At 34.6% G+C, this 16,036-nt stretch overlaps 1 protein-coding gene across 1 annotated transcript in view; it reads left to right on the forward strand.

Moving 5' to 3' along the window:
• Window positions 1-16,036, forward strand: part of AGPS (alkylglycerone phosphate synthase) — a 135,731-nt gene that overhangs the window by 32,491 nt on the left and 87,204 nt on the right. The window contains exons 2-5 of the mRNA XM_065880596.1: window positions 3,028-3,117; window positions 11,874-11,964; window positions 13,800-13,920; window positions 14,016-14,090. Coding sequence (XP_065736668.1) covers window positions 3,028-3,117; window positions 11,874-11,964; window positions 13,800-13,920; window positions 14,016-14,090 — 377 coding nt within the window. The remainder of the gene's footprint in view (window positions 1-3,027; window positions 3,118-11,873; window positions 11,965-13,799; window positions 13,921-14,015; window positions 14,091-16,036) is intronic.

The following is a 16,036-nucleotide window of genomic DNA, read 5'->3' on the forward strand; positions in this document are numbered from 1 at the left end:
GCACATATATACAATGGAGTATTACTCACCCATAAAAAGAAACGAAATTGAGTTATTTGTAGTGAGGTGGATGGACCTAGAGTCTGTCATACTGAGTGAAGTAAGTGAGAAAGAGAAAAACATACCATATGCTAACACATGTATATGGAATCTAAAAACAAAAAAAAGGTTCTAATGAACCTAGGGGCAGGACAGGATTAAAGACACAGACATAGAGAATGGACTTGAGGACACGGGAAGAGGGAAGGGTTAGCTGGGAAGAAGTGAGAGAGTAGCATTGACATATACACTACCAAATATAAAATAGGTAGCTAGTGGGAAGCAGCTGCGTAGCAAAGGGAGATCAGCTTGGTGCTTTGTGTCCAGCTAAAGGGGTGGGATAGGGAGTAGGGAGTGCAGAGACACAAGAGGGAGGAGATATGGGGATATATGTATACATATAGCTGATTCACTTTGTTATACAGCAGCAAGTAACACAGCATTGTAATTCAATTATACTGCAATAAAGATGTGAAAAAAAAATAAAACAAGTGGATTAGTGTCATGTCATTAGTCATGAGATTTTTCTGTAGAGATTTTTTCCAAAAGCTGTCTTTCAAAACCTCCCTCTACAGTGAGGTAGAATTGTGAAATAAGAAGAAAATATTGACTGATAGTTTATAACAGGCTCATCTACAAATCTAATCTCTGGATTTGTTACTCTTTAAGATGTTTTTGAGGGCTTTCCTGGTGGCTCAGGTGTTAAGAATCTGCCTGCCAATGCAGGGGATACGAGTTCAATCCCTGGTCGGGGAAGATCCTACATGCGGCAGAGCAACTAAGCCCGTGTGCCACAACTACTCAGCCCGTGCGTCACAAGTACTGAAGCCTGCGCGCCCTAGAGCCCGTGCTGCACAACAAGAGAAGCCACCGCAATGAGAAGCCCGTGCACCGCAACGAAGAGTAGCCCCCGCTCACCACAACTAGAGAAAGCCTGCATGCAGCAACAAAGACCCAATGTGGCAATAAATAAATAAATAGATAGATAGATCGATCAATCAAAATGTATATGAACAGTATGTTTTTGTATAGGAAATATAGTTTTTATTGTTAGCAAACTAATTTTAAAGAGAGCATTCCTAGTTTCTTTTTAATTTTATGTATTGATGGGTATTTCATTACATAATTAATGACTGTATTTGGTTCATTTGTATCGTGTTAGTGTTCTACTTGTTTGAAAAGCCCTTGAAATGGAAGATTTATGGTTGTAATAAAAAATTTGCTTGCTTGTCAGTAGTCATTTTCTTCCTTGAGAATTATGGAGAATTAGAACACTTTTTATTTTTTTATTTTTTATTTATCCAGTTGTTTCTTTGGCTGTGTTGGGTCTTCGTTGCCGCACATGGGCTTTCTCTGGTTGAGGCGAGCAGGGGCTACTCTTAATTGCGGTGTGTGGGCTTCTCACTGTAGTGGCTTCTCTTACTGCTGAGCTCTGGCTCTAGGCATGCGGGCTTCAGTAGTTGTGGCACGTGGGCTCAGTAGTTGTGGCTCACAGGCTCTAGAGCACAGGCTCAGTAGTTTTGGTGCACGGACTTAGTTGCTCTGTGGCATGTGGGATCTTCCCAGACCAGGACTCCAACCCGTGTCCTCTGCATTGGCAGGCAGATTTTTTTTTTTTTTTTTTTTTTTTTTTTTGCGGTATGCGGGCCTCTTACTGTTGTGGCCTCTCCCGCTGCGGAGCACAGGCTCTGGACACATAGGCTCAGCGGCCATGGCTTACGGGCCTAGCCGCTCCACAGCCTGTGGGATCTTCCCGGACCCGGGCACGAACCCGTTCCCCTGCATCAGCAGGCGGACTCTAAACTGCTGCGCCACCAGGGAAGCCCTGGCAGGCGGATTTTTAACCACTCTGCCACCAGGGAATCCCTGGAACACTTTTTAATAGTATATCTTTGTTTATTTTGAAATTTCGTTAAAAAATTGAGGTAAAATTGACGTGTAACATTATACTAGTTTTAGGTGTACAGCTTAGTGATTCGATATTTGTGTGTATTGTGAATTTTTCACCATAATAAATCTAGTTAACATTCATCACCACACATAGTTACAGAGTTCTTTTTTATGATGTATTTTCAAGTATTTTCATCATAAACTACAGTCATTGAATTTGCAGTAAGAAGATTCACCATCAGTTTATTTCAGTGGCCCAAGTATACTAGGGCATCATGCTAAAATATGTATTAAATGCTGACACAGTAGTTCGGTGTGGTTGCTTATTGTGTTCTGCATGGGTCCAAACCAATCTAATTCTTTTGTAATGTGTAAAATTGAATGAGTGAGTGATTGATTTTGATGAAAACGATTTTTAAAACTATGAAATACTGGCATTTTGGAAATTAAAGATAACATTGTTTTGGAACATTGAAAACTGGTATGGTCATTAACTGTTATGTTAACGTTAATATGTAGATCAAGGTAGTTGTTGGCATTTACATGGAAGTTAAAGGATTTAGAATGTTTGTAAACCCAGTGTTCAGATTTTTAATCTACTTTATTGAAAGTGCCTGCTACTGGTAGTGTCAATGCTAGTGAACCTACTTTGTAAATTGGTCTTTTTCATTCTAGTGGAAGATTAATAATTGCGATTTTTCTAATATATGAAAAAACTTGTTTCCTGTTAAGTGAATTTTATTTTAGTTGCAAAATATTTTAGGCCGTCATATAATATAAACTCAATAACATGCAAAATGAAGCATATTTATACTATAAGAATATTTTTCTCCTTCTTCTTCCTTTTTCCTTTGAATGTGTTAAATTTAGTGGTTGTAGCCCTTTGTGAAGCAGGTGCTGCTCATCAGAGTGATTCTATATTTAGAAATATTAATGTATAGACATTTTAATATATATTCATTTTATTTAAAGCAACATAATATTAGTGGAATAAGGTCTTCTGTTAAATGATTGTGAAAGTTAATAGTCAATGATGCAGTGTTCAGTTTTGAGATGTTTAGTATAGATCTCATTTATGTGTATTTTTCTGCTTATTAGGCAAGAAGTTATGAAATGGAATGGATGGGGATATAATGATTCCAGGTTCTTCTTCAATAAGAAAGGACAAGTTGAGTTGACTGGGAAAAGGTAACTGGTTTTTTCTTTGTTTTATTCCTTTTATTTCTCTTTCTCTGAAAAATGTTAAACGTAAATAACAAATATAATGTTAAATAATAGACATACATAAAAAATAGAATAATAGAATGACTCCCCCCTTGATTTAAAAGTTATTAACATTTTGCCATAATTGCTTTTCTTTTTCTGTTATGTATCAAATTCTGACATTGTCATGTCACTTCTAAATATTTATATATGTATCCCTTAAAAAAAAAGGACCTAATATAATCAATCATATAATACTATTATCATACTCCCCCAAATAACAGAAATTTTATATCTGATTATTCACATTCACATTTCTCTGTCTAAATAATATCATTCTGTAGGTAGTTTGAATAGGATCCAAAAAGTTTTGCAGTTCCCACCATCTAATCCGCATGACATTGGCTTGTTCAAAGTAACTCTTTAAGACTGGAAATATAATTTTGGTTGGGTTATTATGGAAGGTGAACATTATGGAAGGTCCTTGTGAATATAAATAGTATTTTAAAAATTAGTTTTCTGAGGTATATTAGAGAAGAAGTGATGAAGAGAGGTATATCAGAGAAGAAGTGATGAAGAGAGATCATTTGTGTGGTAACTTTCACATTCTGAAATATTTTTGGTAATAATGTTGATATGAATTCTAAAGAATATTTGTATTGTTGCTGTTCCAGATGTAGACAGAATTGTAAAATGAGTTCTTAATTGATTTTAAGTAACACTGACCCTGCTGAAGCTGGTGTTTTGGGTTTGTCTATTGAATTTTGATATAACTTGGAAGGACAGTGAGTACAAATACAAAATTTTTAAATGTGGCTCTAAAAATAAATTAAAAATTGAGACTAGGTAAAAAATTGGATTAGGTATATCATGAATCTGTTCCAGTATTTCACTTTGACTTCATATCTATTGGGCATTAATATACTTGTTTTTAAAACAAGTATATGGTATATCAGTATACTGAAATATCAGCAAGAAAAGTTTTCTTTGGAGAAATTCTTTTTCTTTACAACATAACCATTCCATTTTTGTTTTTAACTTAAACGTACTTCGTACCTGAAAAAAAACCTCAGGAATGGTAATTAGTAACTAATTTTAATGAAGGTGTGAAGGTGTACAATTTACATTTGCTTTTTAATAGGAAAAATAATTATCTGCATTCTCATTCCCATTCTTTAGTGTGACTGGACAGCATGTTGGTGGAGACTTAGTTGAGAAATTGTGTAATTCGGGTAGAAGGAATTTCTAGTTAAAATTAAATTTACCAGTGTTCTAAACATTGAGTGTTTTATGTTTTAAATAGAATAATGTCTAATACAGTAGAAACTTGTCATGTAGAGATTGGCTTTACAGAATCTTCAGGGGGGAAAAAGTGAATCTTTTGAACTTAGAAAACCAACTTTCTCTCTTCTTAGATACTGTCTTCATTTCTCTCTTTCTCTCTCTCTGGACCTTGAAGTTATAGCATCTTTGTTTTATGTGAGGGGGCAAATAGGCACTTGTGCACTGTGCCATTGAAAGCATAAGATACCTACTGTCTTCTGTAGGGTACTGTAGGCTATGGATTGGTTTATGTTAGCAGTGTATGTGTGTGAAGTGAATGATTAGTCATAGGAAGTGTCACAATTATTTATACCTTAGTGTATGAACCCTTATACCCATGGGTTTAGAATCAGGCTCTTATTTTGGGTGTTCTGGCACTTGGCTTGCCAGTTTTCCCAGAGAGGATCAGATTGTAAGTGGCTGATACATGTGTGACACTCATAAGATACTAAAAGAAAATTAGAACCCCAGTGTGTTCACTTATAATTAGATTATTTCTTTTTCAGGATGTAGAACACTTGTTAATGCCCTTCCTGATATTAAGATATGTAGAAAACAAAATTTGTAATTTATATATTGTTTGGAGAGCATAAATTCAGAGCAAAGCGAATTCAGTGGTCTTGAGAGAGATTTTTATCCAGGTTGTAGTAGAATTCGAGAATTTTTCCATTGACTTTAGACTTTGGAAGATTACTGCTGCTGCCCCTACAACCAGAATGGATTTCTTAAAGGCCTCATTTCTTTGCACTGTTGACTGCTGAGTCCAAGTCCAGTGGGGGAGAGGGGAAGAGAACAAGGGTACGTCTGACTGGCAGAGCCTGCAAGGGTAACCTTTGATTCCTACTGAATTATCCATTATCCAGAGGGTAATTCTGCAAACACAGAAATGGAATTTAAATGTTCTAGGATTAAATATGTTATACATAAACCATTTAATAACTGAAACCAAATAACTAAATAATATTCACTTCTCATTTTGGTGCTTCCAGAAGCACCATTATCTTGCCACAGACAGGATAATAAACTGGATTGAATTGGATCATAGCTTTCTCTATATCTAGTCTAGTTTCCTAGGGCTAATGATTGAATTAGTAGATTTCTCTGATTTTTTTTTATCAGAAAACATTTAGAAATATTATTTAAGATAATAATAGCTATTACTTATTGAGCTCCTACTGAGTTATCTTAAAATAACCCTAAGTGGGTAGTGATATGTTTTTAGAAATAATCAGGAGATTGAGGATGAGAGAGGTTAAATAGCTTACTTGAGGTCAGCTGCGCAGTGGGAAATTGTGATTAAAAAGCAAGTGTTTTAAGCTTCATTTTTGTCCTCGTTCTATTATATTGTGCTAATGAGGTACCATACTCATCCATTGTATTGATTTTATTCTCTTTCCAGTCTCTGGAAGCACTTTACAGGAGCCTTCTACACTCTATACACCGGTACAGTAGAGTTAGTCATATTGTAAAAAGTTAACCTATGACAAAAGTTCCTATTGCTCCAGAGGAACAAGAAGGGCAGAAGCGTAAGAAGGTTGTGATATTCCTAAAAGAGAAAATGGAATTTGTGACTAGAAAGGATGAGTACAAGAAAACAATATGAATTCACCATGTTGTATTAAATAATATTAGATTTTAAGGCCAGTTTTTGAAATTCTTTGTAAAGACTTTCTATTCCAGCATTGTAGTGGACTGAACAAATATAGACCCTTTGCCCTCTATAACCAGGTAGAAAACATGGATAAAATACTACAAGAAAGAAATAATAACAGAGCTGGAAAGAAAGAAAGGGAAATCCTTAGGTGCCAGAAACTAAGAGTGACTCTCAGTGAAAATTTATGGGGGGTTCCCCTATTTTTGATCCACAGAACATTGAAAAGGTAGAAAATTTTTATGAGTAAATGTGGTTGGTTTCTGTATATATTTTGGGGAGGGTAACTTTGGCATTTCAAACCCAACCATTAAATTAGAAGCAATTATAAGCTATTACAGATGTCAGGGGAAAATCGTAAGCTTTTCCCTGAGCACAGTCTGTTTTCTGAACAAACTTGTAATTTGTCAGTTTATAAATCCCTAGGTTTATAATCTTGCGATTCTTATTCCTCCTATATATAGATGAATTGAGTCCTCCTAGGTTTAAGCAGCAGAAGGCAGTACTTCAGAGCTAATGCTATATAGATTTCTATAAATTAAAAATTTTGAAAAGTGTCATTATTCTTTGACTTTAAAAGCGTTATACATTAGTTGGTGCTTTCAAGGCACAAGTTAATGATTAGGTAGAGAGAATTTCTTTGGGTTTGTTGTACTTTCAATGGCATAATTTTTAAAGTTTTACCTCCTATAAAAAGCTATTAAATTGGTTAGCAATTGTGGAACTCACTGAGAATAGATGGTTGTGTCTACTAATATTTTGCTGCCTCTGTGCACTGCCCCAGAGTGAGAGTCACCTTGTCTATGGTCACCTTAAATCCTGATGTGCACTTGCTTCTTGGGTATTTATGTCCACAGAGTTTTCTTTCCATTATACAGTGATTTCATGGGTTTGGAAAGTTTGCTCTGGTTCTGTATCTTCTACAATATAGTCTACTTTGATCTTAAGGAAAGGTGGTAAATTGACCTCACCTTATATTTTATAACAAAAACCATTTCTTAAAGTTCTCAAACCAGTCTTCAGTTGTGGTAAAGATCTATTCAGTGGTCACCCTGTTTCAACAGTTCAGTATGGGCATTTGGCTTTCTGGTAGAAGTTGCATGTTTCCTGCCCATATGTTCACCATACAAATTAAATGTCTTTGTAGCTTTGACTAAACGAGGTTGTAAGTTTCTTAAGAACGGGAGTCATATTGTAATACCAATTCTGTGTGTCCTGCAACGCTTAGTACAGTCTTATGAGTGTTAAATAAATGCTTATTTATAGTTCTGGATGTAAATCCAAATTTTTTTGCTGTAAGAATCAAGTCATTCCAAAGCTGTTTCTTATGTTAAATACCTCTAATTCCTTTAACTTTTCTTATGTTTCTTTTCCATTCATTTACTTTTTTGTTTTCAGAGTTTTCTCCTTTACCTCATGATATTTTATGAGATTTTGGGGGCCCTTGGCAGTATGCTAGGCTTTATGATGATTAAGTCAAGCTTCTTTTACTGTTTTTCAAATACCAGGGCATTAGGTGCAAGAAAAAGTACAATTGAAAAGCTTTCATTCTTACATGGAACTCTTTTTGAACTGTGTTAAGTTTTATGCGGGAATTATAGATAATGGAGCAAAGTCTTAAATCCAAGGTTCTGCCAAATAAGATATTTCTTCAGAGTCTGAAATATTGTGCATTCAGATGTAGAAGTATATTCTGGTTATCTTAATGGTAGAATGTAGTTTTTTTGCACATGACAGTAATACCAACCTTGTATCTCTTGGTTCAAGTGTCTTGAAGGGGGGTTACCTTTTTATTTTATGGGTAATGTTACTTGTGAATTAAGGGATTCACAAAGGTCCGAATATTATCCTTCCGTGAATATTAAGAGTCTTCTGTATATTACAGAGACCCAAAGTAATTGTATGGTTAAAATATAAGGGCCCAGGATTAAAACCTAATATTTCCAAATTGGCCTTTTTGTAGGACATTATAACACATAGTAGCATATGTGTTATAACCAATTTCCCAGAATTTATACTTTTACTGTCAGGTAAGATGAAGAAAATTTTATATGCTGAATGTCTTAAGTTGTTTTAGCTGTGAGTCTTATACTTTCTTTCATTCCAATTTCTTTAAATTTATGAAAAAGGTATTATATAATACTTCAAATATTCCATTTCAGTTTGAATGTTAGCACTTGTGATTTTTTAATATAAAAAAGAGGAACTCGTTGAATAAAACATACTTGTTTATTTTTTTCATTCCACTATTATTTTTATTTTGCTAACCTTTATGTAAAAATTTATTTGAGAATTTTAGATGGTATTTTTGTTACATAATATGAAGTCATCATAAGAGGTGACGTCCTTTCAGCCAATGCCGTGTAACTGTTAAAATTACATGACAAAATGAGTGCTTTTTGTCACTTCCAATTAAAAATTCCTTTGGATAGGGCACACCACTGGCTCCTTTAATATTGAATTCTGTATTATAAAAATATATTTAATTTCAGTACAGAATTTATATATTACACGCTGATCCCCGCCGCCGCTTTGGCTATCTTTGTGAAGTCAAAGTAAACTTCTGAGGCTAGTTGCTAAAAGCTTTTGCAGTTATTTAAGCTCTGATGAAATGAGTGGGAAATAATCTTGAGCAAAAGTATTACACTTTGAACATTTTATTTTATTTTGGCTGTGTTGGGTCTTCGTTACTGTTCATGGGCTTTCTGTAGTTGTGGCGAGTGGGGGCTACTCTTTGTTGAGGTGCGTGGGCTTCTCATTGAGGTGGCTTCTCGTTGCGGAGCACGGGCTCTAGGTGCGCAGGCTTCAGTACCTGTGGCACGTGGGCTCAGTAGTTGTGGCTCACGGACTCCAGAGCACAGGCTCAATAGTTGTGGCGCATAAGCTTAGTTGGTGCACAGCATGTGGGATCTTCCCGGACCAGGGCTCAAACCTGTGTCCCCTGAATTGGCAGGCAGATTCTTAACCATTGCACCGCCAGGGAAGTCCCTTGAACATTTTAAATAACTTGTACAACATAGATGTTAAGACCAAGATATAGTCTATTCTGGTTTGTTTTTGGTATTGGTTTAATTGTTCTTTGATCTGGAATAGATAGTGACTACTAGAGTATCTCTTCTTTTCTTCATTTAAACACACACTTTTCTCCATTAAACACAAAAATAAAAATAGCTTTGAGGACTTAAATGGCCATCTTGGAAAAAAATTACTTCTGACCTTACTTCATACCAAATACAGAGATCAATTCCAGATAGGTTATAGACCTAAATACATAAGCTAAAACTATAAAATTGCTAGAAGAATATACAGAATGTCTTTCTGAATTTGAGGTAGGCAAAAAGCAGAGAGCTAAAAGCATTAATATAAGGAAAAAGTGAATCAGACAGCATTAAAATATAGAACTTCTTTTCATCAAAAGGCTCCTTTAAGGGCTTCCCTGGTGGTGCAGTGGTTGAGAGTCAGCCTGCTGATGCAGGGGATGCGGGTTCGTGCCCTGGTCCAGGAAGATCCCACATGCTGCGGAGCGGCTGGGCCCGTGAGCCATGGCCGCTGAGCCTGCGCGTCTGGAGCCTGTGCTCCACAACGGGAGAGGCCACAACAGTGAGAGGCCCGCGTACCGCAAAAAAAAAAAAAGACTCCTTTAAGAGAGTGAAAAGACAAATCACAGAGTGAGAGAAAATATTTAATACATACATCCTTGATTTCAGAATATATAGAGAATTCTTATACATCAATAAAAACATAATAATAAATGAGTAAAAGATGAACTGGCATTGAAAACAGGATATCTAAATGGACAATAGGTATATGAATAGAAGTTCAGTTTCTTGAGTAATCAGTGAAATTCAAATTAATATTGTCAAGAGATTACCAATAGAATGTCTCATAATGAAAATAACTACAATACCAGGTGTGGAGAGGATGTGGAATAAGTAGAATTCTTTATTCATTGCTGGCTGTTAACATCTTGGAAAGCTATCTGCCAGCACCTCCTAAAGCTAAACATATGCATAGACTGTGGCCTAGGATTTCCACCCTAGTTATATAGCTATGTGAAACATGTGATATGTGATCTTCAGAAAACAAGTTCAAGAACGTCCCTGCACATACCAAAAACTGTAAACAACTCTATTTTCTGTCACCAATACAATGGATAAAGTAATTATGCTATACTCACACAGCGGAATTAAGCCATGGAAATGAATGAACTGCAACTACGTACACAAACATAGATGACTCTCACAAATATAATATTGAACAAAAGAAAGCAGACACAAAAAGTACATTTTATATGATTTCATTTATATAAAGTTAACAAGATAGTTGTTCCTTTGGTGTGGGGAAAGGTGATAATGCCTGGAAAGGGGCAAGAAGGGGGATATTTCTGGGGTTCTGGTAATGTTCTATTTCTGGATCTGCATGCTGATTACATGGGAGGTTTACTTTGTAAAAATTCATTCAGCTATACACTTACTTTTTGTATGCATGTTATACTTCAATGTTTTATAAATAAAATATTTATAAAATTAAACAAAGATAAAGCAGCCATAATATAGTATAGTTTTATTTGGCTGTTCTGTCATCATGGCAGGGAGAGGGAAGTAGAGAAGTTGCAAGAACATTATAGTGAAGAAAATTACTGAATATAGCTACTGTGATTTTATAAATATTCATCAATAAAGAATTTTAGAATAATGATCTCACTTGGAATGATGGTAAGGAAAGAATCAGACTAGAGGCAGCATCATATAGTATTTAAGAGTACAGACTTATTTATTACTTATTTAACCTTATTTATTTATTTATTTTTTGCGGTACATGGGCCTCTCACTGTTGTGGCCTCTCCTGTTGCGGAGCACAGCCTCCGGACGTGCAGGCTCAGCGGCCATGGCTCACGGGCCCAGCCGCTCCGCGGTATGTGGGATCCTCCCGGACTGGGGCACAAACCCATGTCCCCTACATCAGCAGGCGGACTCTCAGCCACTGTGCCACTAGGGAAGCTCCATCTTGGGGTTCTTATTAATTGCCTTTTCTCTTGATTATGGATCACACTTTCTTGTTTGTTTATGTCTGGTAATTTTGAAATGTATCTTGGACATTGTTAATGATATGTTGTAGAAACTCTGGATTCTGTTACATTCTTCTGAAGAGGCTTTTTTTTTTTTTTTTTAAACCAAGCAATTAACTTGATTCATCTCAAGTTTCCTTCTTTGGTGGTGAGCAGCTGAATTATCTGTTCTGTTCTTTTAAGCTTAGCTGGGCTGCTTAGTGTGTCTGCTCCATACATGTGTAATTCAAGATCAGCGAGACATTTGGACAGAGTTTATACATAGGTCCCTCTGACTGCCTCCTGAATTTGTGTGATTTTTGTGTACTCTTCCCAGATGCTGTGTTCACTGTGAACACTGTCCTCTTTTTCTTTCAGCCAGGAAGACTGTAGGTTTTCTGCATTCTTCTTTCTTTTTGTGGTGCTAGCTGGGGCTTTCCCTCAGGCTAAAGCCTGTTTAAAAAATAAAACAAAACTGGAAACTCATATAGGGCTGTTTTCTTCTTACTCCCTTACCACCTATTTTTGCCTGGTTTGGGGCTATCTATACTGCCCTCAAATAGTTGGGTTTTGTTTGTTTTGTTTTTGTCCAGAGCTTATCATTATATGTGGGAGGGTTGGTTCGATAGGAACAACTTGACCATTACTAGAAATAGAATCTAAGATTTGAACTTAAATGAAGATACTTTACTCTAACGTTTTACATTCTTTGTACCTTAGGTACCCTCTTAGTGGCATGGTTTTGCCAACTTTTAAAGAGTGGATCCAAAATACCCTTGGAGTAAGTCTGGAGCATAAAACTACCTCTAAAGTAAGCAAATAAGAATGATTAATAATATTCTTAACTGAGTGTGTGTATATTTAATCCCGAATTAATTAGACTTATCTTAGTAATTTGTTATAGTTATTTAATATATTTGTTATTTTTTTTGTTAAGAAGTTTACTAGTCATATTAGCCTTGTTAGGCTTTCTAGGGGTGATTTTTAAAAAAAAATTTTTTTTAGCATCACAGATATAGAGCCTAATCTCAGCATTTATCTGAGATTTATCTGGCAAATCTGTAATCCTCTCTGAACCTCAGAGTTGTAACTGTCTGTCCTGTGTGTCACAAGTAGTAGTGAAGTTCAAATGAATGAATTCTGTGAGAGAACTTTGTTACAAAAATATAAGTTGCTGTTATTTTTAGGTTTTGTAATGAACTGACAGTAATCTAGAATTAATATAGAATAATCTAAAATAAAAATATAATGTTACATTTACTAACAAAACATTTAGAATATTTGAAGATTGAAAAAAATGAAGTACAAGTTTGATTAAGATATGAGTGATAGAGAATTTTAGTTTGCTCATGTGGTATCACTTTTCTGACGGGGGTGGTTAGAATCCTTTAGACTATATACGTATTAAACTAATGAAATAGTTAACATTTCTTTATATAATCTTTATTATTTATTAGTATTATTCGCTATGGCATGGTATTCTGCGTCCTGAGTATAACTTGCATAAGTGCAGGGACTATGGCTTATACTATATTATCCACTATATCCAACATATTATTAAGGACTGTAGGTATTCAGTGAGTGCTTGTTTGGTTTATTTATAAATCCACAGTTACATTTTATTCTAGTATTAAATTAGGCTAAACAGCTAATTTCTATCCCTCTCAAACCAAATTCTTTTAACTTTTCTTTAAAGATCTCTTCTATTTCCTTTTTTGACTATTTGTGATTACTTTTTTGACACTGATGCAATCTATATACCATATTCAGAAATTTCACCAGTTTTACATGCACTTCTTTTTTCTGTTTTGAGCCCTTTCAGTTTTCAATAACTTGACAAAATAGTAATCTGTATGATGGTATCTGTATGATGGTGATAATCTCATTTAACAGATGAAGAAGGCAAGGCTTGCAGAACTTGGGTGACTTGCCCAATGTCATATAGCTTTAAAGTTGAAGATTTACTTTTCAAGTTACCTGTTAGTTGAAATTAAGTATCAAGTTTATGATTATGTTGTGAGTTTTAAAGCAGTCCTGTAAAAATGGGTTTATTACTTATTGGGAGGCTTTTTGCTGATCATTTAAAAATAATAAAAGGAAATGATAAATTTTATCTACAGGTGAAAATGTAGTTAATGCAAAAGTTAACTATCTTTCCCCCAGTGTCCCTAGTCTAAAATCAAAGATTTGAGACTTTGCTATCTTCCTTGTTCTTAATTGTAATCTTTATTTTTATTTTATTTTATTTATTTATTTTTTGATCACGCCACACGGCGTGTGGGATCTTAGTTCCCTGACCAGGGATGGAACCCTGGCTGCCTGCGGTGGAAGCAGGGATTCTTAACCACTGGACCACCAGGGAAGTCCCGTTAATTGTAATCTTTAGAAATAATGAAAAGGTAGGCCATAGAAGCAAAAGAGAAAACATAGGCTTTTATAACTTATGTTACAGAATGTGATTAACCAGAGCATTTGTAATTGGTTACTGTCACAGAGTTGGTTTCCATATGTATTATTTGTTATTTTCCTATGCTTCTGTCCTAATTTGGATGTAAAAATTTACATTTTATAGTCACTCTCTGTAACATAGGTATTCAAATTTTATTTTCTAAAAATAAGTCAGAGAAAACCAATTTTATTTTCTAGGCATCCTTAAATCCTAGTGATACACCTCCTTCTATTGTAAATGAAGATTTTCTTCATGACCTTAAAGAAGTTAATATTTCATATTCACAAGAAGCAGATGATCGAGTATTTAGAGCTCATGGTAAGCAACTTTATATAAGTGCTATTTATTTTTAATTTGTAAATTTCCTATAATTTAAGATGTTTTTGCATTTTCTTTTTTAAACCTCAAAATAGGTCATTGTCTTCATGAGATATTTTTGCTCAGGGAAGGAATGTTTCAGCGAATTCCTGATATAGTTTTATGGCCAAGTAAGTTCTTGTTTTTCTTTGTATTATTAATTTAGTATTGTTAAATTTTAAGTAAATTTAGTATTGTAAATACGTATTTTTAAACATATGAGCTAAAAAAATATAGATCGCTATATTTTTAGAGTTTTCTAAAGGTCACATCATTCTTAATATGATCATCCTGAATGGTTGGTTTTAATGATTAATTTTGTTGATGATTAAATCTTCATTTAGTACGTACATATCCTTTTGCGAGGTCAGTAGAAAAATGTATTTTGGGCTAATTTGAAAGCTTAATGAAATTATTATCAATCAATGATATATTTAGATGTATAGAAACTCTTAACGTAACTGATTACTGCAACTAATAATAGTAGTTTGTTGATGTTAACTTGTGGGCTAAAAAATATGGTATTCAAATGATGAATAAGACGAATAACAACTTGGTGAACAAGTTGTTTAATATGGATATTGTCTTTGATATAAATAATTAAATTTTGAGAAATTAATTTCATTTAGGGATTTGGCTTGAGATGGAGGATGGATGAGCTTTCTGTTATTGTTTTGCTTTTGCTGATGCTTAGGCACTATATTTATATATATGGTTTTTATATCCACGTCTTGTAGCAGAAACTTTAAAGCAGAATACAGGTATACTGCTCCTTACCGTCCATAAGTACCTTTTAAGAAGTTCTATTGATCTTCCGATCCTTTTTTCTCTTCAGATTCCATAAAAGGATTATATAGAGTGTTTTATTTTTCAAAAAATTGCCTCATTCATGGACTCTCAGTTCTTCGATGTGATCCTTTTCCTTTGCAGGGAATATCTGAGGGAAAAATCCTACTTGAATTTGGGGATAGGAAGGAGGGTGACATATATAGGGAGAAAACAATCTATTTGAATAGTGTATTGGTGCCCAAATCAAGTCTAAAATTTTGTTCTGTTGAATCTTCCAGTATAAGAACTTCTTGGAAATAGTTTGTTTCCCAACAGGTTGTCAGTTCACTGAGGCCTTTATTTAACTTTAATGTAAATTTCCTTTTGGTAATAAAGTTCAGGTTTTTCTTTGCATGAGGGTAAGTTTTGAGACAATATGGCAATTTGAGACAATGTGGTATTCCATAGAGTGGGGATGACTTTCTCATCTTACAGTTTAAATATCTACACACCATATCTGTATATATACATATGTACACATACCTAGGAAGTCTGTCGTTGTGGATGTCTTTAAGTCTCTGTAATTTGAGTCTGAACTCTACGTGTTGCTTTAATATGATGTCTAGGGCTTATCTAAGAGTAAGAACTTGTAATATATGTAACTTTCCTGATTTGGAGTCATACTTAAACCAGGAATTGTCACCATTGTGATCTGTACACAGTGTAGCTATTTCTACCTTTCATTTAGTTTGGACAAGTAGTTAGTTACTTATACATTGTATGTTGTCTGTGGTAAGTATACTTATAAAAATAAAGTCTTCTTTAGAAGTACTTCACTTATTCAATTTCTACATTATTTTCAGCAGTCTAAATATCAAAACTTTAGGTCTGTGAAAATATGTGCTAGATACTGTTCTAGGTATTGAAGATAAGATACTGAACAAAACACAAATCCCTATTCTCAGGTGCTATACAATTAAGTGGGGGTGGGAGGAGACGGAACAATAAACAAATATTTAATGTAGCAAAGGGTGGTAAATGTTATAAAGGAAAACAAGGCGCAGTAAAAAGATAGAGAATAAATAGGGTGGGTGGTGGGATGAGGGAGTGCTGTGTCAAATAACATTGTAAAGGAAAGCTTCCGATTTGGTGACAATCCTTGAAATAGTTTTGCCTTGTTAAAGGTTTTTAACAGACATCTTTGGGTATTTTATTAATTATTAATGAACTAGTATTCCATTTATTGAAAATTTTTACCACAGATAGTAAGCTTTATAGGCTTAATCTGAAAGCTTGAAAATGGATTTTT

This window comes from Phocoena phocoena, chromosome 7 (genome assembly GCF_963924675.1).
Source record: "Phocoena phocoena chromosome 7, mPhoPho1.1, whole genome shotgun sequence".
NCBI classification, from domain to species: Eukaryota; Metazoa; Chordata; class Mammalia; order Artiodactyla; family Phocoenidae; genus Phocoena; species Phocoena phocoena.